Consider the following 24,855-nt stretch of genomic DNA (forward strand, 5'->3'; position numbering starts at 1 on the left):
ATGCTGGAGAATGTTAAAGGAAATGTACTGAAATACATTGTGGGGGTGGGGTGGGGGTTGGGGGCGGTGTTGGTTGATGTGATTAGGCCATCTGTGTTCACTAACTGGTGCTTACCAAAGTTAGGCTCCTACCCTCCCACAGAGACTAGGCAACAGGGATCCTACCTTTCCTGATGACTTCATTTCAAAGGGATGGCTCCCTGAAAAAGATATCCCTGGTCTGTGGAAGGTACATCTCAAAGGCACAGAGAAAGGACTTATAATTGCAAGTTTTCTAAAGAAAGTGCTTCAAGAAAAGGAAGGTAAGGGGTCTATAATCAGGTTTTGGCTGAAACAGTGAATTCTTGTGACACTGTTGAGCTTTTGCAGCCAGGCATTTTAAGGGGACTAGGGTCATCCTAGAGACATAGCCTCAGGCTGATAGAAGCCACACTAGAGTTTGTCTTTTCATGTGTAGGGTGGACAAAATTGTTTGTGCTGAGAGGCTGCAGTTCTCATAGGTCACAGTTGAGGTCCAGTTAAGGAGGCAGCTCAGAGGAACCTGACTAGAATTTGGTCAAGGAAATAACACCCTTCTGTAGCTCTCTTTCCTACTGTATGACATCTAATTCCCCCTTGCTTAATTTTCCAGATCCTTCAAAATCTGGTCCCATCTGCCTGGGAAACCTAATCAATTAATCTCCCACACAATTTGTACAGTCTGCTCAAGTTCAGCTTGGAACAGCCCCTCCCATGTCCTGCTCCCATTTTCCTCTCTGAACTTTGACTTCTGCTGTTCCCTTTCTCCCCTGCCCCTTGCATTCTTTTCACCATTCAAAGCCTCACTCAGCGAAGGCCCTATATCTTCATAGGCTAATTTGAAATCTGTAGGCCCTTTGTTTTTTTTTTATTTTTTTTTTTTATTTTTAAAGCAAGCTCTGGCCAGTTTTATTAAAGAAAAATTGTGCATGATTTACTTTTCACCAGTCTGTTCTGGCATGCTTCTAATGATATCAGAATCACCTGGATCAATGATAGCCAGTGTGCATACTCTGTAGTATTTTCCACATGCTGTGCCCAATTCAATATTATTGCCACTGTAGTGATGGACACCAGTTTTGGCCAACATGGCGTAATACTCTATTTCAGATTTCCTCAAGGCTGGGCAGTTGTTGGCAAGGATGACCAGTTTCGCTTTGCCGTGTCTGATCATTTTCAGAGTCTGCTTGTACCCCAGCACGTACTTTCCACTTTTCATAACCAGTTGGAGCCTAGAGTTGATTGACTCCCGCGACTTTTTCGTCTTCTTTGCGGCCACCATCTTCCTGCCTTAGGTGCGGGACGCCCCCAACCAAGAGCAGCCGCCAAGATGGCCGTGGAGCGAGAAAAGAAGGAGCTCCCACAATGCCAAGCTCTCCAAGGCGGGGCCTGTAGGCCCTTTGTTTTGAACTACAAAACTTAGTCTTCTTGCCACACAAATTAGCACTTAAGTATCTTACATATTGTGTTTGTAACATATGGAATTTTGTTTTTTGGGTTTTTTTCCCAAGAATTGTGATCTTTATTCATTATTTCCCCCTAATTATTCAGTAAGGGTTATTTAAAAAAAAAAAAAAAAAGGAAGAGCCTCATTCAGTTAGGAACATATGGAGTTTTGGAATGCATATTGGGCTTAGAGTTTAGAGGGGTTTGAGTCTCAGTTTTTCTACTGACCAGTTATTTGAACATAAACAAGTCTCATCTCTGAGCTTCAATTTCTTTATCTGTAAAATGGTGAAGATTCATTCCAAATATTGTTATGATTAAATTAGATGACATATTGTTTGCAAAAGTGCCTAACACAGTGCATGGCTCAAGGTTCATGTATAATAGATATTTAGATATTCATATCATTCATAATGATATGAATCTTTTATCATTTTTTAATGTATATTAATTGTCTCCCTCATTTGATTTTAGGTTCTTTCAGAGCCAACAAACATGGCTTATATTCTTCTTTTCTGCAGTCTCAGATTGTTGAGTGTGTAGCAGGCACTCAGTAAACACTGGCTGAAGGAACTGATTAATTGCACACTCAGAAGGAAGTGGCTGATTGTGTTGTATGTTCCGTGAAGAGGTTAACAGATGCTCAGTAAGGAAATGAGTCCTCCAGACACCTACCAAATAGAGGCTGAAATTACACAGTTCTAGGAAGTACTAGTTTAGATTAATAGCTTTTTGATCTTCAAAGACTCCCCAACAGCCTTTAAAACACTAGGGCATTCTAAGCAGAAGTCTGAAAGAAAACTAGAAACCAGATATAACTATGATTAACCCTGAAAAACTGGCTAAATGTCAGACCCAGCATAAAAATGCAATCAGAACTGGGATTCCTCATCCCCTCACTGCCTTCTTGCTGGGAAGGCTACCTCAGAGTAATTAGTTTCTAAACATCCTCATGTAATAAATGAATAGAATAGCAGATGCTGAGAGTGATTTATTATTCATCATGAATAGCAAGTGAATGAAATAATTTAACAACCACTAATCTCTAAAAGGGACCCACTCATTTTTAATCATCTCGTATGACATGTGATCACTCATTCACACACATCCCCCTGAGCTCATCCTACTGCAAGGAAGCTTTAACGGGCAGCAGAATGCTGTTTATATACTTCTGTGACATGAGTGTATTATTAGGTGAATATTACGGCCTGTGGGATTAGGACCATGTTTTTGTGCAGTGTGACAACTTGACACAATCCATACACATGTCACCTTTTGCATCCCATTAGTATCGAGGGAACCCACAAATGCTAATATGGCATAGTAATAATTATACGGCTCACAGTTCCAAGGCTAGGATTAGAAATGGCAACCGTGTTGACAGATATAGATTGTGGTGGGTTTGTCACATGAGAGAGAATGCTAAGGGAATGGTAACTTGATGATAATCTTTGTCATGAGAAGGAGTCTGAAGCATTTCCTATTCTAATTATAATTGTGCTGGTGAATATTGTACTGTTTGTTTTTGAGTCACAGGAGGATGTAGAATCAGTATTTTAATGTCTGGCGTATTTGGTGAATTTCCTTTTTCTAGACTCACCATTCATATACCTAGAAATTTAAGGAAGGTATAATCAAGTTTTGCTGTGATTATAAATCCACACATCCTATGATAAAGGGCATAGGAGAAAATAAAATTGATTAGGAGGTCAGTTAAATTGGCCAGTTAATCTACTTGGGCTCCGGTACAAAAATTAGTAATGATGGTTACTAATAGTGCCTACTACTTTTGACTGCCTGCCATATGCCAGGCACTGTTCACACATTATCTTATTTAATTCTCATCACAATTCTGTGGGGTAGGCAATGTTATCCCTACATACACATGAAGAAATGCGTTCACTCAGCCTTTGACTGTAGCAGTGTCAATAAAACAGTTTAGGAAAAAAATTTGAATGCGTTCACACAGCTTATCTTGAAAATAATAAGTTTAAAATCATCTCCGTTTTTCTTAAAAGCTCGGCCTTTGTTTCCAACTCCAGTGGAATTATTATTCTACAGAGATTATTGTTTATATTATTGTTCTATTATTATTTCCACTATTACATTATTGTTATTTTTAGTGGAATTATTATTTTTAGTATAATCTCCAAGAAAAGGAATACTTCTCCTCTGTGCTGAGGTTCCATATATTAATGTATATAAATGTGTATATGAATCACTTGGGAGGAGAGGACCTCAATATGCGGATTCTGATTCATCAGGTCTGGGGTGGGGGCAGGATGAGATTCTGCACTTCTCATCAGTTCCACAGTGATGCTGATACTGCTTGTCCAGGCACTCAGATGGGTGGGGACGTTACGTGAGACACTGAAGTCAATCCCTTCTGTGATGCAACCATCATTCTGGTTTTGAAATTAAAGAAGCCATAGCTTTTTAAAAACTGCTTCTTTTGTGAGGGTGGGTAAATTCTTTCTTTTTTTTTCTGTGAGTCCTATATACCAAGGTGGAATCAATATATTTTTTTTAAATTACTCTTCAGAATTATTCACATTTAATCCAGATTCTCTTTGGTCTTTTATGTTAGACCATTCCTGATGAGCTACATTGGTCTTTAGTTTGATTCTGAGTTATAGTGAAAGAGTGACCCACTCTGTTCTAAGAAGTATAAGCAGATTGAATTAATTTGGAATAAAAAGGATGGGCGACAAAATAGCTGGACAGGAAAGACCATTCTGTTGGCTGTTGCCAAGCCATTTGATTGGCAGTTTGACAGAGAGCACTATGGATTGTAAACCATGTATTACTTAGAATGTTTGCAGGTTATACTTGGTGTGAAAAACACTGAACTATATAGGGCTATATGGTTCCTAGGACTTGTTCTGTCTTCTACTTGAAAGTTTAGCCTCAATGTAATGAAGGCTTTATGTGTGTCAGAATGAGAAGCCGTGTTCTAGTGGAAGGCATTTCTATTAGCACATGCTGCTGGTGGGAACCACAAACCCTTGTGTGCTTCCTTCACAGGAAAGGCTTCTGTATTTTATAAGAATTTTATAAGAATTCTTGGTATTTTAAAAAATTAATTAAATTAATTAATTGGCTGTGTTGGGTCTTCGTTGCTGCTTGTGAGCTTTTTTTAGTTGAGCTGAGCGGGGGCTACTCCTCATTGTGGTGCACGGGCTCCTCATTGCTGTGGCTTCTCTTGTCGTGGAGCACTGGCTCTAGGTGTGTGGGCTTCAGTAGTTGCGGCACATGGGCTCCATAGTTGTGGCGCACGGGCTCTAAAGTGCAGGCTCAATAGTTGTGGCGCACGGGCTTAGTTGCTTCATGGCATGTGGGATCTTCCTGGATCAGGGATCGAATCCGTGTCCCCTGCATTGGCAGGCGGATTCTTAATCACTGTGCCACCAGGGAAGCCCAAGAACTCTTGGTATTTTATACAATTTTTTTTTTTGGTTATGAGGCCAGTGGAGAAGGTCTGATCTTATCAAACCTTGGATAATATCAGATGCCCACCAGAAGCCAGTTGGTCCCCTGGAGGCAGCTGATGGTCAGCAAAAGAGAGGAAACTCTAGCATCGAGCTGAACCAGGTTTGCAATGTGACTATGCCTCTGTTTGGCCGTGAAAACTGGGAGAATCACCATCTCTGAGCCTCCGTATCCTCCTCTTCAAAACAAAGACAAAAATCATAACCTCATAAGGTTGGTGCAGGGGTAAATGCTGTCACCTATGTAAAGGACCTTGTCCTAAGTAATTGCTCTGTAAATGGTTGTTTTCTTTCCTCCTTTGCATGCACCAAATGTGTAGGCATTTCAGATATAACTGTAAGCCACACTTTTCCTGGTCAACCATGCCAATTTATGAGAGGTCGATATTGATATACTTCATTAACAATGTTTAAACTACATGTTCTCACCCTCTGGTTATATCCGTGTCAACAAAAGCCAGTTTCGAAAAGGCAAATTGGAATTCAATCACACAGTCTTTTGAAAATAAAAAGCTTCAGATCCCTCTTCCTGTTTCCTTCTCCTCCTCCTTTGTTCTCTTCCTCTTCTTCTTCTACCTCCTCCTCTTCCTCCCCCTCTTCTCTCCTCCTCCTCTTCTTCTTTTCCTTCTTCTCTCTTCCTACTCTTCATTCTTCTCTTTTCTCAAAGTCAATCTTTATATTTGCATAAAAAATTAGGGGAATTATTTAATTTATAACTACAATCTATAAAAACAAATTCTCGTCTGTTCAAAAACCAAAGAAAGCTGAAAACCTCAGTTGATTTTTGTAATATATTTAGTTATATATTTTTACTTCATTCACAAAATACGCCCACACCCATGCAGTTCCTCCCAGAAGGCAAATTCCCGTCTCCTGGTACACAATAGCACTTCTTTCAAAGGCCTCTTTCAGATGAAGAAAACTTAAATATGAAAAGCCAATATGCTGGAATAAATTCTTTTCCCTCCTTAAAAAAGTGTCTACAGAATTTGTACCAGAGGATCCAAAATCATTCTTTCCATTTAAAGAACAACTATGAAATCAGTTTTTCCAAGACGAGTGATTCAATAAGGCAAAAGACCTTAATCTGATTTTGTTTTAGAATCTTCTGCCATGCATTTGTCATAGTTTTCCCTTTAGTAAACCTTAGTGATTCTGAAAACAATTTCTAATCTCTCGTTTCTCTTTGCTGAAAAATCTTTCAATTTGAGAATTCAAAATACTTCTTTAACATGTGGACCATTTAGGGAAATAGGAGAGGATTAGTATTTGGAAAGGAGGCGAAGTGCTTAAGATTTGGTTTTCTGAGGTTACTTTGAAAGGTAGAGTCAGAGCAGGAGTCTGACCTCTGTCTATATTTCTTCAACTTGACAACCAAACCACACTGCCTCTACTGGAACACTCTAGTGTGCTGGACCACCAAGTAGGATAAAGGAATGAAATTTTATAGGTGAAGACTAAGATAAGAATGACAAAATTCCTCTGCTTAGGAGTTCAAAGAATACATCAAATCCCTTGTATCTTTGGGAACCTTGACTCTCATATGATATATACATTATTTTAAAGTTCTAATGGTCTAGGACACTTTCGATTTCTCATCTTCAAGGTCACAAGACCTTCATTTGCACAACAAAGAAAATTACTTTCCTCTACATGTGGCTTGTCCCTTGCATACCACCTCTTAGTTTGAATGTTCTCATTTGCATATAAGAATTCTCCCGTATAGATGAAAATTTTGCTACATTTTCATATTTTCCTTTCTGATGAGCCTCTACATTTTCCCCTTCCTGGTTCCCCATGAAGATTTGCCTTTTCTGCCTCTTGTGTGCACTTCCTTGATAGCTTTTGAGTTCCTGGCCGCTTCTCTGAGATGGGGATCTGCCAAAGGCAGCTCAGAGTCCCACCTGCTTCCGTGACTAAAATTTCTCATGGAGAATTTTCCTTTTCTATTTTTGTTTTATCCCAAATCAGTGTTTACCTCTTCCAAGGCTTTCTCCATCCAGTCAGATCCATGCAAGAGGGGAAATTGCTCTTCTTCAGAATTATTGTGTCGTTTCCTACGTTCTTTGTAGTGTCTCTCCAAAAATGTTTCTGTTTTTCTTGTTAATTTGTTTTTCATTTTTAAATCAAGAACGGATACTGAGACTTTTTCAAGAATTAAAAAATAAATAAATAAAAATGTAGTTTCCTACCATCCATCATAAGGAGATTCCAAAGCCTACATTTTGACTGCTAGCAAACAGATGTTAAAATAATCTTGGAACTTGCCCCACATATAAGTTGAAGCACTAAAGGCAGTTCTAACATTGAAAGTTCCCTGCATTGCTGTCACAGTTATGACTTTGCAGAATTTGAGTTTGACCCCTGCTGAATACTTTACTTTTCCAGTCATATTTGGCAAATCTAGTTAATCATTAGTCTTATCTTCATGGGAGTTAAGTCTGTCCTCCTCAGGCTTTATTAAGAGACCAGATGAGAAAAGAACAAAGAAAAAGTCTGCCTCAGGCACAGAGAAATATAAAGGATGATGACTTTACTTTGAAGATGTTAAGTGGCCTTTTTCCCAGTTCCTATTTTTCCCAAATAGCACATTAGCTTTTAATGGATAAGTAAGAAAATAGTAGGTAGTATTGAAGACACTTCTATTTGGGCCAGCTTTTTTTCTATAGTAGCTGTAGGGCTTTTAAATAATTCAAATTGCATGTGCTTCTCTTTACAACATTTTCCCCTTTCCAAATCGTCTGGCCATTGTAAGAGAAATATTTGGATAACCAGCTGCTCTTCTTCTTTCTTAAAGGGCAAATTTCCTATATAAGAAGAGCATCTCTGGTATTGCTACAGGGAAATACAAAAATGTTTATGCCAACTGTACACGTTCCAACTTAAAATTCCTTAGAATATTATACAAAGCAAAACGAAATGGATATAGAAAAATCAGCAATGTTCTGGACAGAGATAAATAGGATGGTTCTTATTCTGGGCTTAGCCCCTGGGTTTCCTGGGTGAAAAGGTTGCTTATGAACTGCCCTTTTGACTTTTAAGAATTCTAAAAATTCTAAAAATTTCCAAGAATTTTCCTAGACTCATTTATTATTACAAAAATTAGACAAACAGTCTCACTTAGTGTTACTTGAGATGATGTCTTGTGTTAGTTTCTGGAAAAATATAGATTGCATTGTTCCTTGAAAAATTATCTTTTTGTCCACGTGAGCTTCATATTCTTGTTTTCTCTATGATTTTTTTTTTTTTTTCTGAAGAACTCTGGATGAGCCTTTCCTACTCACTGCAAGACTGTTTTGCTTACAATTTAGAGAACTAACTGGCTGGGTTGACCGTGTCACAAATATGTCTCCTGGCGATCAGCCCTGTGATTTGCTCTGGAGCAACACAGCTGTAAGTTTTGCTCTTCAGCTTCCCAATTGACAAGGAAAGGCAAGGTTGGTTTGTGGAGATATTTTGATGTATTACAGCTGCATCCTCAGTTTGCATAAATATTAAAAGCTCTTCTACTATTCATGGAAGTTTTGTGAGTTAGGTTATTTCCTCCTCTTAAGGAATAAAGGTAAGATTATTGATGCATTTTACTATTGAGTAAAGTCAGATTTACTATCATCTTTATTAGTAGTGTTAAACTTGTCCTCATCCTCATCATCATCATATTAGATGCAAAATACATTAATTAACAATTCTTTTTGCTCATTATGTCGACAGAATCCTATTAGAAGAGGCCTACATCTTAAAATATTCAATACACCATTGTTCCCTGTCTCTGAATTGCTTCTTCACTTCAGGCCTGATGGGAAAGATAGGAACTTCAGCTTACACAATTCTTTCACTAATTTTTACTTTCACTAACATGTGTTAAGAAACATCACCTAACTTGGAAGTAAAGCAAAGAGAGGATAGCATGCCCTTCTGACGTCATATCAAAGCACTGTTTAACAGGCTCACCCAAAGATTATTTGCTTATTCAGGAAAACTTACCTTTGTTTGATTATATCTAATTATTGATTAAAAAACCCATTTTCTGTGAAGTTGCATGTTTATTGGTAGATTTGTATCTGATAGAAATGCAAATGATTGGTTGAAAAGATAACTGGTTGAAAAGATAACTCCAAAGGTGATGGATTTATTGCTTTTAACCAGTTCTGTATCTAACCCCATTCATCCAAACATTTTCTCCTCCCATGCCTGAATAACCCTTGTTCTTCATTTCTCCTCTGAACCATCTTTACAGTCCAATTGTTTCCGTCCTTAATGAGTTGAATAACTCTTTGGCACATGCCTCCTTTATATTTGTGTGAGTTATGTTTTATAACTTCTTGAAAATTATACTTTGACATGTGCCATTCGAGATGCCTACGAATACATATGTATTTTTTCAACGTGATAGTTTTTGCTTCAAAGTAATTAGTTAAGGGAGCAATCACTAATTAGTTTGGACAAATGAAAACCTTATATAAATCTATTTTAGTACCTGGCACTACTTCAAGGACAAACCAAATCTCATTATTTAAAATATTGATTTTCTAACAATATGTTAAGGAATTGTCTTGGGTTCAGTGTGACAGATGGAGGATCCTTAAGACATGCTACCCTTAGTAGTGCAATTAGCAGAAACAGAGTGAAGCAGTCACCTTTATCCAGCGAGATATTTGAAAAAATTTTGATTACCATGGCTTGCATGAGAAAGTAAAAATTCCTTTAATTCCTTCAACCACGACTTGGTCCATAAGTGGAATTGAGTTCATTTGTTAAAACAAACAAACCAATCTATAGCAGTACCTTTATCCTTTAACTAACTAACCATGGATGAGTCCTCTGCAGCCTTTCATCATTGCTGTTGCTGTTGCTTTTATTCTCCTCATGATTAGTTTTTAAAAAATATTTAAAAATGTTTTTAATGGGTGGTAGATTACGAATGAATGTTTAAAAAGTCAAAACCATATAAAAATGTACACAGTGAAATTTTTTGCTTTTACCACTGCCCTCACCGTGCTGTCTCCCCCAGAGGTAACCAGTAATTAGCTTTTAAAGTATCCATCCAGATTTTACTTATGAAAATAATGGCAAATATGAGTATATCTTTATTTTCCTCTCCTTCTACACATAAAGTAGTAAGATGTACACATTGCTTGGCACCTTACCTCTTTTAATTAAAATGGATATATTGGCAATCTTTTTTTTATCAATACACAAAATACTTCTCTCTCTCTCTCTGTCTAGCGCAGTGTGGCCCCATCAGAGTAACTAGTGATAACTTTAGTAGTTCCGTCCCAAGTGAACGTGCATGGTACCATTCAGTTCCCTAAACGCTCAATGTAACAGTCGATATTCTAGGTGCTGGGGCTGCAAAATATGTTGAGACATAAACCCAGTGCTTAAGAAACTCACATCCCGCTAACAGAGGTCAAAACACAACCAAAACACAGGGCGGTTACGCCATAAAGGAAACATTTCTTAAATGCCACGGAAAGATACTTCAGGAAGTGATTAATTCTGCCCTGGAGGTGTGGGAGAGGTGTCAAAGAAAGCCGAAAGCATGGCATTTGAGCAAGGCCTTGAAATAGGGACATGAAGTATGAAAGAATCATTTCTAAGTCTAAATGACTGACCCCGTTCATGATTTTTGAAAGAAAGAATTTGGCTGTGATTACCCTTCCTTAATTCTCTTCTCTTCGTCTGCCTCAGGGTATCACGACAAGTAATTTTAAATCTACTTGGTGTTTACATCTTTAAAGCATTTGTGGATTGTCTCATTCTTAATCATCGGTTTGCCTAATCTAACCTACAGGCTTTCATCTTCTCTCCTGAATCAACCACTCTTCTTGAACCAATCATGAGGGTGGCCTCTTCCAGGCTTTCCAGACTGCATGATGCCACTTTGTATTCTGAAAAACAGATGTTCAAATGCAGCCCTTTTCTAAATCTGAATATAAACAACTCCGTGGTGGTATAAGGTTCCCTACCTTTCCAATGACTCCTGCCAGGTTAGTTCATTTGCACATTTCATTCCCAATCTATTTATCCCAATGTAATAGCTTAGTCATCCAGCTCTCAAGCTAAATAAGAGCTCTTCAAATGCCAACCCTGAGAACTCCTCCTAGTATGAATTGCAAGCCATTTATTTTCATTTGTTTACAGGCTTTTCAATCTTTCAGCTGCGTTTTCAACCATGAGATAGTGTCCATATAGATGTCAATTTTTATTAAGCTCCTAAGCAATTTTAAAGCCCTACACGAGATGTTTTTGTGAAGTCCTTATACACCTGCTACTCTGCTCTCTCACGTTCCTTAATCATGTAATTCTCTAGAAATGACCTATCAAGTATGATAAAGCTTTTTGCTCATGATTTACATTTTATTCCACCTCTTTTCTTCTTTTGCTGACCCAGATCTGTGCTCTGCAACCACAGCGACACTTAGTAATCAGGTTAGGATTTTGGCCACCTAATGAGGCACTATTATTCTTCACCAACTGTAGGGACTCCATAGAGCATAACATTTTTTGAAAATCCCTTTTTCCAAGATTCTCACTAGTCTGGAAATTTGCTGGAGCTCTGCTGTTATTCTCAGCTCAGAACAATCGGCAGAGAGCCTCAAATACAGAGACAGAGCACATCGCCCTCTTGAACTGCCGTGTTCGATTGAAGAACGAGAAAATCTTACACAGTATAGCCAAACAGAGCTCAAGGTTAAATTGTTTTACAGAAATCTGGCAATTTTGCCCCACATGTATCAATTTCTTTGGATAGCTTCAAATAGTATTAAAATGGCACACTGTTAAATTACAACTCCCAATACCTTCATCCTCTTTTCTCTGCCTTATTTTTCTACTTAGTATTAACCCAACCTAATATGCCAGATATTTCACATAAATTTTATTTTGTTTTCCCCCAACTTGAATGGAAGCACCATGAGGGGAGGGATTTTCTGACCATCTTTCTGACTGTTCAGTGTAGCTGCTGCCCATTTTTTCCTCCACGCTTTAGGGGCTTAATACTGAATCCCCTCGTCCTTTCTCCCTCTGAAAAGTCAGGTGGTGGCTCTTCCTATGCCATGTGGGCTTCTACCTCCACTGTTCTTTACTTTCTGGCTTTACTCCCAGATTCCTCTTGGCAGAGAGACTGAGGCTCCTCTGCTTCCTCCCGATCTCCATCAGTTTATTTTTGCTGTAACAGCAGAGGGAGCAGATTGCTGCACTGCAGTGTGATTGCAGTGGAAAAATATGGTGGCATGGGAATGCAGGGCACAGGAAAGATACAGAAATGGGGGTCCTGCCTGCATTTTGCATTGCCAGGTCTCAGTCATTTTCTATCACTCCTTTGACTGAACTGTTTAGCTTTGCTCTCTCATACTAAACCTAAAGTGGTGGTGGTATGGGTGCTTTCCTCATAGCTGGAAAGGATAGATCTGGGAACCAGAGATGGAGCAGTGGTGATGTGTTTACTCATAACACCTAATAACATGCTTCCAATTATTTTTTCCATTCCTGTGGCACCAGGGTTCTCTGTTTTAATGATCTTTCTACCCAGTAGAAGAATGCTATCATTAGGAATTAGAATTAAGGCTCAACTGACAGGAAAGATGAGATTCTCTCCTGGCTTGGGACAATAGGCCTGAATTTTCAGGAAATGCTAGGATTATACTGGGCAGCATAAATGAAATGTAGAAATTGCCCTGGGGTACTACACAGACTACCACATCCCGTGGTAAACTTTATCTAATGGGGAGATAAACCTCCTTGTCACCAGCCCTTCAATCTTGCTTCTTTAAGGTCACTAATAGTGACCTAACCAAACCTTAGCTTCTGCTAATATGTAAGTATGGCTCTTTATCTCAACCAACACTCCTTTCAAGCAAAATGGACACTGATGATTTTGAAATTCTGTGTACTGGTCATCTTTCTCTTCTCTTGAGTGTTTAAGGGCCACATCTGAGTGCCACCACTGGCCTCTTCAGATACTTTTTCTTCTTGGATATCCTGGGCCACTTTTCTTAACATGCTTGAAATTAGCTAATTTCTGTGATTGAAAACAAGGCCAGTTTATCTGTAAATTCAGTCAAAGTTTAAATTGAACAGTTTAAATTGAACAGTTAACTAATATTTACCTTTGTTTACACTGATTTTCTTTTCTCCCAGTTCTCAACCATGTATTTTCAAAGAGGAAGTAGCCATTGTTGAGCCTTTTTAGTTGGGTCAATTGGATTGACCTGACATGAAGAAATTATACGTTCTTTGATGTAATTTTAGTCACATTTTGTTGTTAGGTTTAAGATAATCTCAAATATAAAAGGTACATTCTAAAAATAATTAGGAGTTTTGCAGTCGCCAGACACTTTAACAAGAAGTTAACAGAAGATATTATGTTTAAAATATAAATGTAGTATATTTATATTATACTACAGTAAAATGCTCACATCTTAAGTTACAAGTTGATGACATCTGATGTGTCTATATCTTCCTATAACTACTTATAGATAAAGATGTAAATCATTTCCATTGCCCCAGAAAGTCCCATCATGCTCCTTTCCAGGCAATGCACCATCTTGGAGGAAACTACTGTTTTGACGTCTGTCCCCATTGATTAGTTTTACTTCCTCTTGAGCTAAAGAAAATAATACAGTATATATATTTTTTCTGACTTCTTTCATTCAGTTTAGCATTTTTGAGGTTTATCTATACTGGTGCATTAGTAATTTGCTCTTTTCCATTTGTTTACCAATTATGCTGATAGCATCCGTTGTGTGGATATATATATATTAATCCATTCTCTAGTTCATGAACCAGATTAGGATTTTTCCAGTTTTAGGCAATGAAATAAGCTGCTATAAACATTCTTAGTAAAAGATTTTTTAAATTCACATAAGCATTAATTTCTCTGGTTGTATACCTAAGAATGGAATTGTTGGATCATAGGATGTGTTTCTCTGGTTGTATACCTAAGAATGTAATTGTTGGATCACAGGGTGTGTTTTTAGGAAACAGTCCAATCATTTCCCAAAGTGGTTGTACTGTTTTATACTTTATCACGATGGAAGAATGTTCTAGATACTCTTCATACTTGCCAACACTTGCTATTGTCAGTTTTAATCATAGCTATTCTAGTTGGAAGAATGTTTATGTTTTGAGGTACTTGAGACGACATACCTGTTACTGAAATCAAAGGAGGAGCTAGGCATCTAAGAAGGACTCAAAGGAAAAAAATACTGTGTTTGTGATAGAAAAGTTGAACCTTTGAAGACTTTTAATTAACATCTGAAAATCATACCATAACTTGTATTTTTCCCTTTGGCCATGAATTGAGACAAATTAAGAAAATAAAAAGACAGTATAGGACTTTTCACAAAAAGTTAGTATCTAGTGTGAAAAACATTAGCTAGCAAAAAAGAAAATCCAGTTTGCACTTACTTTAACTAAATTTTTTTTTTGATTCTTTGATTTTCATCATTCTGTTCTCTCTATTGGAATGCTGTTCCAGGCTTTCTCTTCTGCAAACTCCTAGACATAGCTCGTGTATTATTTCTTACGAGAAAATTTCCTGATTCTAACTTGTGAGACTGGCCCTAAACAATGCTATCCTGTACTAAAAAAATGAAATAAATCTATATTTTCTAAGAGGTGTGTTATTTTTGCATAAAGTAGAGATAATACATGATCTGATTGTAGTTTATGAGTTAGCACTAAAATTTTAATCTAAGTTTGCTATAGTTTGTCATATTTTACAATTATTTTTAACTCAAATGATCTTTTTTTGAGAATGTAAAAAAAAAAAGAATGATTTTTTAAAACTAATTGAGGGAGAAAAAAAACCCTGCCTATTATAGTTATGGTCAATGGTTGTACTAACAAAAATGCCTCAGCTTTGGGTCCCCATTGTGTCTTGTATATTTATCATGAATGTTTAACTTGCTTCTTTACATGTCTGTCTCTGTATGTGAGTTAATGACAATCTTCATGACAGTGATTATATCCCATCCTCCATTCCTGGGGCCTAGTATGGTATCTATCACGTGTTAACTGATGATAAATGTTTGTGGAAAGACTGGATTGAATGAAGAAAATGAGAGAGAGTCATGCACACTGCTTTCAAATCTGAGATCCCGAGAGTAATGTATGTTACTTTTACAGAGCTTAGCTAAGAGAAGAAAATTCGGAGTGTCTGCAGAATTATTTTCTGTTTAATCCTGGACATAGACATAATATCTGAATAAACGCTGAGCGATCACACTAAAAATACTTATGAAACTGTACACAACCACTTACATGTGAAAATATTTTAAATTAGTGATTATAGATTGATGAACTTTGAAACTTTAATAATCCATTCCTGTGAAATAGCAAATAATTAACAGAAAAATGTTTGCTATTTTCCCTTTTCTCCAGTCTAAGTTATGTTCTGCCATTGGCCTGTGATGTCAAAATCATCACCCTCATTTATTTGATGAAAACCACTGAATCAGTTTCTATGAAGGTAGAGAGAAATGGTCTTATGAACCTAATTTATAAATTCTTGGAAAGTTCTAAAAAAACTCTTTAAATATAAAAGAAATGAAGCAAGTTTCCAGATTTAACTTAAATAACATTTCTCTTTGAAAAAGCTGTTTACCTGAGCACTGAAAGTAAAAGCCTTTATACTCAGTTATAGAGAAAATTATGTGTCCAGGTTTTGCGATAGTGTTTTAGGTAGGGAAAAATAAGTTTTATAATGTGATTCTCCTTCCAGAATCATTCATGTCTGTATAGTGTATTTGGCAGGTACTGAACACACTCCATTGTCTCTCAGAAGGGATCCACAGATAATGATGAGTCAGCACAAACAGTTCCAAGTTGAAACGTTCAGAGAGCCACTTGTTTTCCCTTGTTCTCAGATGTTTCCCTTGTTCTCAGTAAATGCTGCCAGTGTTTATTTCAAAAATAAAATAAAGGTTCAGGACTTTTTGAATGTGTCAGTAGCATGCCTTTGCTCTAAACAGATTATGTTGCCATTTTTTTTTCCTGATGATTCAAAACTGTAAACTTAAAATTACTTAATTAAAAAGATACCAAACCACAATAAACTTGCAGCAAAACTTTAGGTATGTACCTTGTCTGAAATTAGGTCATTTCATTAACCCCCCTTCATGTCAAAGACAGCATGTCCTCTTAGTCCGTTAACATCCTCTGAACGTTAAATGTGGTTTCTTGGTTGGTTGTTGTCATTTTGAACGATATACTTTTTATTCTTTACCTGCTTTGGTAAATTAAGGATTTTGGTTTAAATTTTTTTTTTTAAAGGCTATGATTAACATGGAGAAGTCAAAGGAAAATAGCTCAAAAGAAGTATCAACAAGTACTATTGAAAGTTACTCAATTGTTTTAAATAATAACTTAGAGGTAAAATTTGTTGTGACTAATTCTCATTCTAGAGAAATTGAGTGAAGAATCTGTGCTTACTATGGCTTGATAAATACTTAAAATATGATGAGAAATACTTCTTAGACATACTTATTTCTAGCATTTACCTGTTATTGATAATGCATTGATAATGCTTCGATGGATTGGCATGTGTTTTGGTGGATATGACAAAAATAATGCATCATTGGTTAGAGAACAAAGCTGACTCTCTTCCTTGATCTTCTCTTCTCTTCATGCAGTTGATCCCACTAGGCCTCCATTTCCCCCATTTGTTCAATGGCAATAGTAAAGCCTTCTATATTTTTTCACAGTCATGTTGGCTATAGGGCTCACTCAGAGTGATGTCTATGGATACCTTAGAAGTCACGACATGCTATATTGTTATATTGGATTTATTGTTAGTGCTGGGTAATATGATATCATCACTTACCTTACTCTTCTTGTAGCAATTTTTACTCCCTCATTCACTCCAAATAGATCCAAGTAGGGTCTCTCTAAATCACTTATGATGGCAGGAGAATTCTGGAAGTCCATTTATCCATGTAGGAAGCAGAGGTTAGAAAGATGGTAACAGAGGAGAAGAGGAGGAGAGCTATTTTCCCTTATCTCTACATTTCCTGCAAGTATTTGCTTCTAAAGAGAAGTGGATAATAACGAGGAAAGCATGTAGGACTTATTATTTCTCTAAATCTGTTTTTCAAAAAAAGAGAGAAAAGAGAAAAGACGAGACCCTATTTTTCAGAGGAAATTTTACGTTAACCCAGAATATATAAAGGAAACAAAAGGTGTAAGCAGCGCTGTCACCCTCTGCCGTTCCTCAGTACTAGTGGCCCAAGGAATGTGAAGACTCAGCAAAGAACAGACTGAAATGCACTGTGCTAACCATGTCTACCAGGGGATTGAGGCTAGGCAGGGGGTAGAGGTATGAAGAGGGCAGGGTAGAGGAGGAGACAAATGAGCTGACTTCAAAGAGCATCTATGGTGCACCACACATGGTGCAGAAGTCGCTCCGTTTACGTTGTACGATACACATGCAAGATCATTTTGCTTAGGCCAATATAACAGATGTGAAAGTGGACACTCGAGGACATTACATTCCTAGGTTGTATTGGATCATGGAACCAGTATCCAAACTAACATTCATTTTCAAAGACTGCTCTTTGGCTGAGACAGAAACTCAGTCGTGTTTGCAGTGCAGCCCCTAAAATTATGCTTTGGGAACAATCGGTGCTCCCCTATTGCATGCTGAGTGGAGTGTCGCGATATTTCGCTGGGGAGGACACCATAGTGTTAGTAAATTAGCTGGACCCTCCTTCTGTTACTGATTTCTCCTCGTAGAATCTTTGTACTGCCTCCACAAGCTATCTGGAAGGTGGGCATTGCAACGCATTTATTTGTCTTTTGGTTAGAGGAAGAAGTAAAAGGTAATTTGCTAGGTTGGCACTGTAAAGTACAAATTATAGATGAGATGAGCCAACTGTCTCTGTTGGTTTATGAGAGGATTTTAGTATAAATATCTTTTGTCTTGGAATACAAAGAACAGCGATAGTTTTGGTGGTGGAGTTGGATAAAATATACGCTAAAATTTATGTATTATTGCCATGAAATAACTCTATTTAGGCTAAGAATCAACCTACACTTATCTACAGCACTTCCTGTCAGTGTGACAAAATGAGAGATTGCTTAGGTTAATTGAACCAAAGGTAACAGTGAAAGAGAAAAGATTTCCTATTCTGACCCTAAAATCAAGGTGTAAACTTGTTCTTTAAAAACTAATCTTGGCAACTTCTATGCCTTAGAGGACTGGGGCGGGGAGGGTGGGGGGGACTTGGGGGGGGGGGAGTCAAGGAAGGGAGGGAATACAGGGATATGTGTATAAAAACAGATGATTGAACTTGGTGTACCCCCCCCCCAAAAAAAAAAAACTAATCTTGGCAACTTCTGTTTCCATCCATGACAGAGTAACTTGTACCAATCTATACCTCCTGCCAAAAACAACTATAAAACTGAACAAAATGTACAGGACAGCTTTTTCCAGGCACTAAAAAGTAGTCCATGAGGGAGTGCAAGCCCTGAGAAGTTGGCCTCACTGTGGGCCCGCTTTTGCCTGGGTGCCTTTCTGGGCACTGTACAGGAGGTGGAGCCAAGGAGGGTGGCAGTCTCAGTGACTGGTCTCAACAGTGACTAGTCCTGGCACGTGAGGAACTGGAATCTGAGAGAAAGAAGAGAAGGAGAATGGAGTAGAAAACGTTTGAAGACATAATTGCCAAAAAATCCCCAAACTTCAAGGGTCCTATCAATTTATCATCCAAGAAGCTGAACAAATCCTAAAGAACACCTACAAATAAAACCGTACCATGACATATCATATTCAAACTTCTGAAAACCAAAATTAAAGAGAAAAAAAAAAAATTAGTACTGGGGAACAATGAATGATACACATCTTTTTCATCAGGACAGTGGAGGCCTGAATACAATGAAATAAGATTTTTAAAGTGTTGAAAGAGGGAAAAATCTGTGAATCTAAAATTCTATAATTAGATTAAAAATTGTAGGAAACAGAATAATGTCTCCCCTCCCCAAAATGGCCAAACCCTAATCCCCAGAACCTGTGAATATGTTATTCTACATGACAAAGGGACTTTACAGAAGTGATTAAGGTTACAGACTTTGAGAAGGGGAGAGATTATCCTGAGTTATCTGGGTGCCCAAATAGAATCACATATAATCAAATATAATCATCATCCTTAAAGCAGAGACTCCCAGCTGTGCGGAGGTATAACTATGGAAGAAGGATCAGAGAAATGCACGTTGCTGGCTTTGAAGATGGTCATGCATCAAGGGAATGCAGGCAGCCTCCAGAAGCTTGAAAAAGCAAGGAAGTGGGTTCTCTCCTAGAGCCTCCAGAAAGAACACAGGCCTGCGGACACCTGGATTTTAGCCCAGTGAGACTCATGTTGGATTTCTGAACTGTAAAATAATTTTTGTTGGTTTAAGCCACTAAGTCTGTGGTAATTTGTTATGGTAGCAACAGAAAACTGATATAATATCCTTCAAATACTGAAGAGAATTCATATTTAGCAGACTTGCATCATAAGACATTTTCACAAAGCAAGAGGTGAGAGAAATAAGCTGCAAGAAATGCTAAAGGAAGTTCTTCCCGGTGAAGGGAAAAGAAACCACATCCCTGCCTGGGGTTGAACGAATAGCATTGGAAAGGATCAGCATGTCCTTTGTTGCTGTTGTTGTCACTGTGGTGAGGGTGGGAGTAACACTCTCCCAAGTGTATACCCTGAGTGGAATCTAAAAGTCAACAGATGCAATGGCGCGGATCCATGGTGAAGAGAATCCATGCCAGAAGCATAGGAGAGCTGGTGCGGCTACATTCACATCAGCCAAAGTGGACTTGCAGATCAGGAGCAAGACCAGAGGGAGAGAGAGCATTTTTAAACGACAAAGGGGCCACTCTGTCAATAAGGCATAAACATCTTTAATGTGTAGGCACCTAACCAGAGAACTTAAAAAGACATGAAGCAAAAATCTAACATAGCTGTAACAGGGGAAAATAGACCAATCTATATTATCAGTTAGATATTTTAGAAGCCATCTTTCAGTTTCTAACAGAACAAGCTGACAGAAAATTTACATTAGCCGGGACATAGAAGCAACCTAAGTGTCCACCAACACATGAATGGATAAAAAAGATGTGGTACATATATATATACAAAGGAATATTACTCAGCTGTAGAAAGCAATGAAACGGGACATTTGTAGAGACACGGGTGGATCTAGAGACTGTCGTACAGAGTGAAGTGAGTCAGGAAGAGAAAAACAAATATCGTCTATTAACACATATATGCGGACTATAGAAAAATGGTACAAATCTCCCGGTTTGCAAGGCAGAAACAGAGACACAGATGTAGAGAACAAACACATGGACACCAAGTGGGGAAAGCGGGGAAGGTTGGGGGGAAATGAATTGGGAGATTGGGATACCAAATTGTACACTCTAAATATATGCAGTTTATTGTCTGTTAACTGTATCTCAATAAAAGTTCTTAAAAAAAATTCAATAAGAATGTAGATACAGAAGATCTGAACATCACCAGCCACCTGAACCTAATCACTACTCAGAGACCCCTACACTCAGTAATTGTAGGATACACACTTCTTTCAAGTGCTCATGGAATAGTTACTTAGATCACATGCTGGGTCTTAATGTAAATCTCAATCAGTTTAAGCAGATTAAAAGTATATAGAGTACATTTCTCTAACCAGTGTAACTAAGTTAGAAATCAATAAAAACATTATATCAAGGAAACTTTCACGTATTTGGAAATAAAACAAAACACTTCTAAATAACCCATGGATCAAAGAAATACTCGCCAAGAGAAATCAGACGATATTTTGAACCAAATGGTAACAAAAAGCACCACATATCAAAATTTGTGAGATGCAGCTAGAGTGGTTCTTAGAGGGAAATTTGTAGATTAAATGCTTACAATGGCAAGAAAGAAAAATTAAAAATCGGTCACTTCCTGGTGCTCAATAAATGATTAGTTTTTAATCATTATTAATGACATAATCTATATAGGAAGCTTGGCAAACATGAGTCTAGAAAAACTTACAAAAAGAAATTGCACCTGTGCAGTAGGCTAATGTTTCTTGTCCTAGTCATTATCAATGACCATTCTTAAACTTGACAAGGAATTTCATTAGCATAGATTCCATCTCCTGGTGAAGGAAGAGAGCAAAGAATTTGCTGCTTAAAGACCTGCTTCCATCTTTTCCCTCTGCCACTTATTAGTGGCATGATTTTCTCTTTTGGTTTCAGTTTCCTCATCCATAAAAGAAAAATATATCTGGTTAATGTATGCCAAAAAGTTACTCTAGAAAATGAAACACTACTTGAGTTTAAAATGTGAAGTGCCAAAAAAAGTTAAGGTGATTATAATTATCGGTGAATGGAGCTAGAAGATATTCCTGCCTCTGTCTTTTATTTACTGCTTTTTTCACGGACACTATCATTCTCTCTGATATTTAAATGTGACCTTGAACTCAGTAAAGGTTTTGATATTGAAGATCTTCTATGGAAATCACTGCAAAATTAGGCCAGAAAAGTAACTAACTGGCTACTACAATGTTAGGAGCCGGAGCCACTTTCATGGCCTGTGATACCTGTTAAGTCCCATTCACAATCCTGGGTGTAAGTCAGGATCTCCATCACCTGGTCCCTCTCTGTTCTCCAGCTTCAATTTACTCCACTTAGGTCTAAAACTTTTGGGTTCTGTTTCATGCCTTTTGGGTATGTGATCATACGGTACCCTGTGCCCTGAAGGTTTTTCAAAATTTTTTATCTGGAAAACCTATTGTGACTCCATCTACTTCTAGTTCAGGCATCCTCAGGAAGCCTTTCCTGAATCTCTTCAAGAGCTAACGCCCCAACCCCTCTTTACTCCACAGAATCCTGCATAGAAGGGGGTCCTATAGTCCCCAGCAGTGTGTTGCATTGTCTGTGTATGAGTCTGTCTCACCTAGCAGACTCTGAGTTCCACAAGGGAAGGACCATATTTTATTCATTTTTGTACCCTTAGGGTATAGTAGAGCACCTAGTATATATTTAAGATTCAATAAACATCCACTGAATTTTTAAAAATTGAATTGAATTGCTTGTATTTATGAATTTGTTGAAAGTTCAACAAATAGTAAGAAGCAAAATGTTTAAAAAGCCATAAGGAAATTTTGGAATTTCAGAGGTTTTAAAAAATGTGGTTTCCACTAAATATTAAAATTATTAATAAAATATTAAAATAGATATAAATAAAAGCTCAGATATATTTTTTCTTTACATAAACTTAATATATGGAAATCTTGTATTTATGTGGTAAAAATGGAAAATTTGGAAGTGATTCTTCATTTAATAAAGGAGTCTTTGTTTTACAAAATAAGGCATAAGATTGCTTTAAATGGGGAACTGCTTGTGGATATTAACTCTACCAGAAGGAGGTTTAGAATGCCTGTTTGCCAGGAACATGTGATATGCACAAAGTATAGCTGTATCTTAATAGAATGTGTTGGGCATGCCTGCAAGATTTTCCTTGAACTTTAGAAGAAGCATAGGATATAATATTTCAGAAAGATTATATATTATTCCAACAAAACTTTCAAAGTGGGATTGATTGCCATGACTGCTTCAACCATTATGGGGAAATTGGAAGAGTGTTTCAACAGGAAAAAAGCAGAAACTGCCAAAGCCCAAAATAAGTTCCCCAGGGATTTGGGAGTCTTGGCCTTGATAGGATGTAGAATGGGAATTTTCCCATTGCTTAGGAATTTGGGCTAAATCCAAAACTGAGGGCAACTAGTGACAGTTGTTTCACATTCTAAAGAGAGACACTAGATATGTTTCTCATAGGATGTGCTAAGATGTGGTCTAGTTGGCAACCTACTGTCCCTTCAAAGAACACATTTAACAGCCTGGAGATTCAATAAAAGATAAATTCTTACAGGAAATTTGTAGGAATAGAGAGAGCACTGCAGTGTGGGAGGGTAAGCAGCTATGTGACCTCATGTTAAGTTAAGGGAGGAGACTTCAGGAGACATCTTTCCAGATGAGACAGTGAGGAGAGAGATGCTTGAAAGCAGGGAAGATGCTGTAATACTGAATGTGAGAAATTTCTTGGGAGAGTTTGAAATGTGTTCTCTAGGGCAATGTTTCACCAAATGGACTGTTGGATGAAATTTAATAAAACTGAATTTATAAAAAAATGAAATAAAAACAATTCACTGATCACACACCCTATGTAGTCATGTCAAATTGTTATAAAAGCTTCTAAACAGTAAAGTACTCTTAATTTCTCTACTTATTTTGTCATGAATTGGTAACAGACTGTTCAGGGATCAGCACGGAGTGCCCAGACCTCAGATTAAGTAGCCCTGCTCTAGATCAGAGCTTTACCTGAAGATCCAGTTAAAATGCCCATTCTGAGCTCTACAGTAAGGCCAAGCGTCTTTATTTCTAAGAGGCGGCTGGGTGATGCCAATGCTGTGGTCTGGAACACACTTTGAGCTGCAAGACTCAACAGCAGTGCCAACCAATGGAAATATCATGTGAGCCACGTTATAATTTAATTTTTTGTATTAAGTCTTAGAGATCTCAAAAGCCACATTTCAAGTGCTCAAAGCCACATGTGGTTAATGACTATAGTGTTTGGCCAGCAGCTCTAGAATTTGGGCAGCTGTTTGAAAACATGGCAGAGAAACATGTGTTCTTTTTCTTGTAGGATGAGTGGATGCTGTGCAAGATAGCATAAAGTTATCTTGAAGAGACCTCACACAAGAGGGATGCTTGCTGGAATAAAGGGATACCAAGGATTTTCCAGGCAGCAGGAGTTAAGTCTTCGAGAGATTAACAAGATAATATTTTCGAAGCATCAGGAAATGCTGTCTGTGTGATCCCTTGATATTTTGGCTATCTGTCCTACACAGGGCATTTGACTACAAAGAAAGGTCCACAAACAGATCCGAGCTGGGGAGAAGGAGAGAATCTTTGAATTAGAGGAGAGATTGAAGTTTTTATATTTGATTGGATGGGATTGTTTTTTTTTTTTTTTTAGTTCCTGAAAAGTTCTATAGTCCCTGAAAGTAAGCACAAAGTTGTGGAATGTGCCCAAGATCCACTGAGTGGCAGAGAAGAGAAATGTGACAGCAGGTTTGAGAAAGGTTGTGGAGACAAATTGTAATTTTGTTTGTCCCCTGTCCTGCTGATCTAATTTAATAAACTGGCTCATGTTGCATACATGATGGTCATTCGAATACTCTGTCTGTCACATCTTTACTCAGCAGCCTGACACTGTCTGGAAACATCGCCAGTAAATACCAAGCAACTCCTCCAAGATACATTTTAGAAGTTAATGTTTCCATATTGTTACATTATCTTTTTTTTTTTTTTTTTTGCTTTCTGTAAGTTTATCTTGTTCCCTTTGTTTACATCAGAAATTTTCAAGTTAAATAAGAGGGTAAGCCATTAGCTTTGGAATTTCTCTTCTTCTGAAAGGCATGAGCTCAGAAGTCAGAGAGGACTGAAAGAAAGCCAGGAGAAACTGGTTAACATGCAAATATATAGACACTCAGGTGCCAGATGCCTTAGACGACAATAGTAATAATGTTTCATTCACATAGCTAAGTCCTAAGTAGGGTGGGCCTCAGGGCTGGTTGATACGGAGCTTCAGTGTTATCAAAATGATATCAAGTATCTTTTTCTGTTGTTGTTTTGAAGTTTATTTATTTATTGGCTGGTTGGGTCTTCCTTGCTGTGCTCAGGCTTCTATAGTTGCTGTGAGTGGGGGCTACTCTTCACTGTGGTGCGTGGGCTCCTCATTGTAGTGGCTTCTCTTGTCACGGAGCATGAGCTCTAGGCATGTGGGCTTCAATAGTTGTGGCACGTGGGCTCAGTAGTTGTGGCTCGAGGGCTCTAGAGCACAGGCTCAGTAGTTGTGGCGCATGG

The 24,855-nt window shown here is 37.8% G+C and overlaps 1 protein-coding gene and 1 long non-coding RNA gene across 2 annotated transcripts in view; one reads left to right on the plus strand and one right to left on the minus strand.

Annotated features, from left to right (window-relative positions):
* Positions 1–24,855, plus strand: part of LOC130855793 (uncharacterized) — a 245,061-nt gene that overhangs the window by 113,067 nt on the left and 107,139 nt on the right. The gene's annotated exons all lie outside the window — the stretch shown is intronic.
* LOC130855792 (60S ribosomal protein L30-like) lies at positions 903–1,401 on the minus strand. Its single transcript, XM_057739767.1, has one exon. It carries the CDS (start codon positions 1,298–1,300, stop codon positions 953–955), a length of 348 nt encoding a protein of 115 aa, XP_057595750.1. The 5' UTR covers positions 1,301–1,401; the 3' UTR covers positions 903–952.

The sequence above is a fragment of the Hippopotamus amphibius genome, chromosome 6, assembly GCF_030028045.1.
Source record: "Hippopotamus amphibius kiboko isolate mHipAmp2 chromosome 6, mHipAmp2.hap2, whole genome shotgun sequence".
In the NCBI taxonomy this organism is placed as follows: Eukaryota; Metazoa; Chordata; class Mammalia; order Artiodactyla; family Hippopotamidae; genus Hippopotamus; species Hippopotamus amphibius.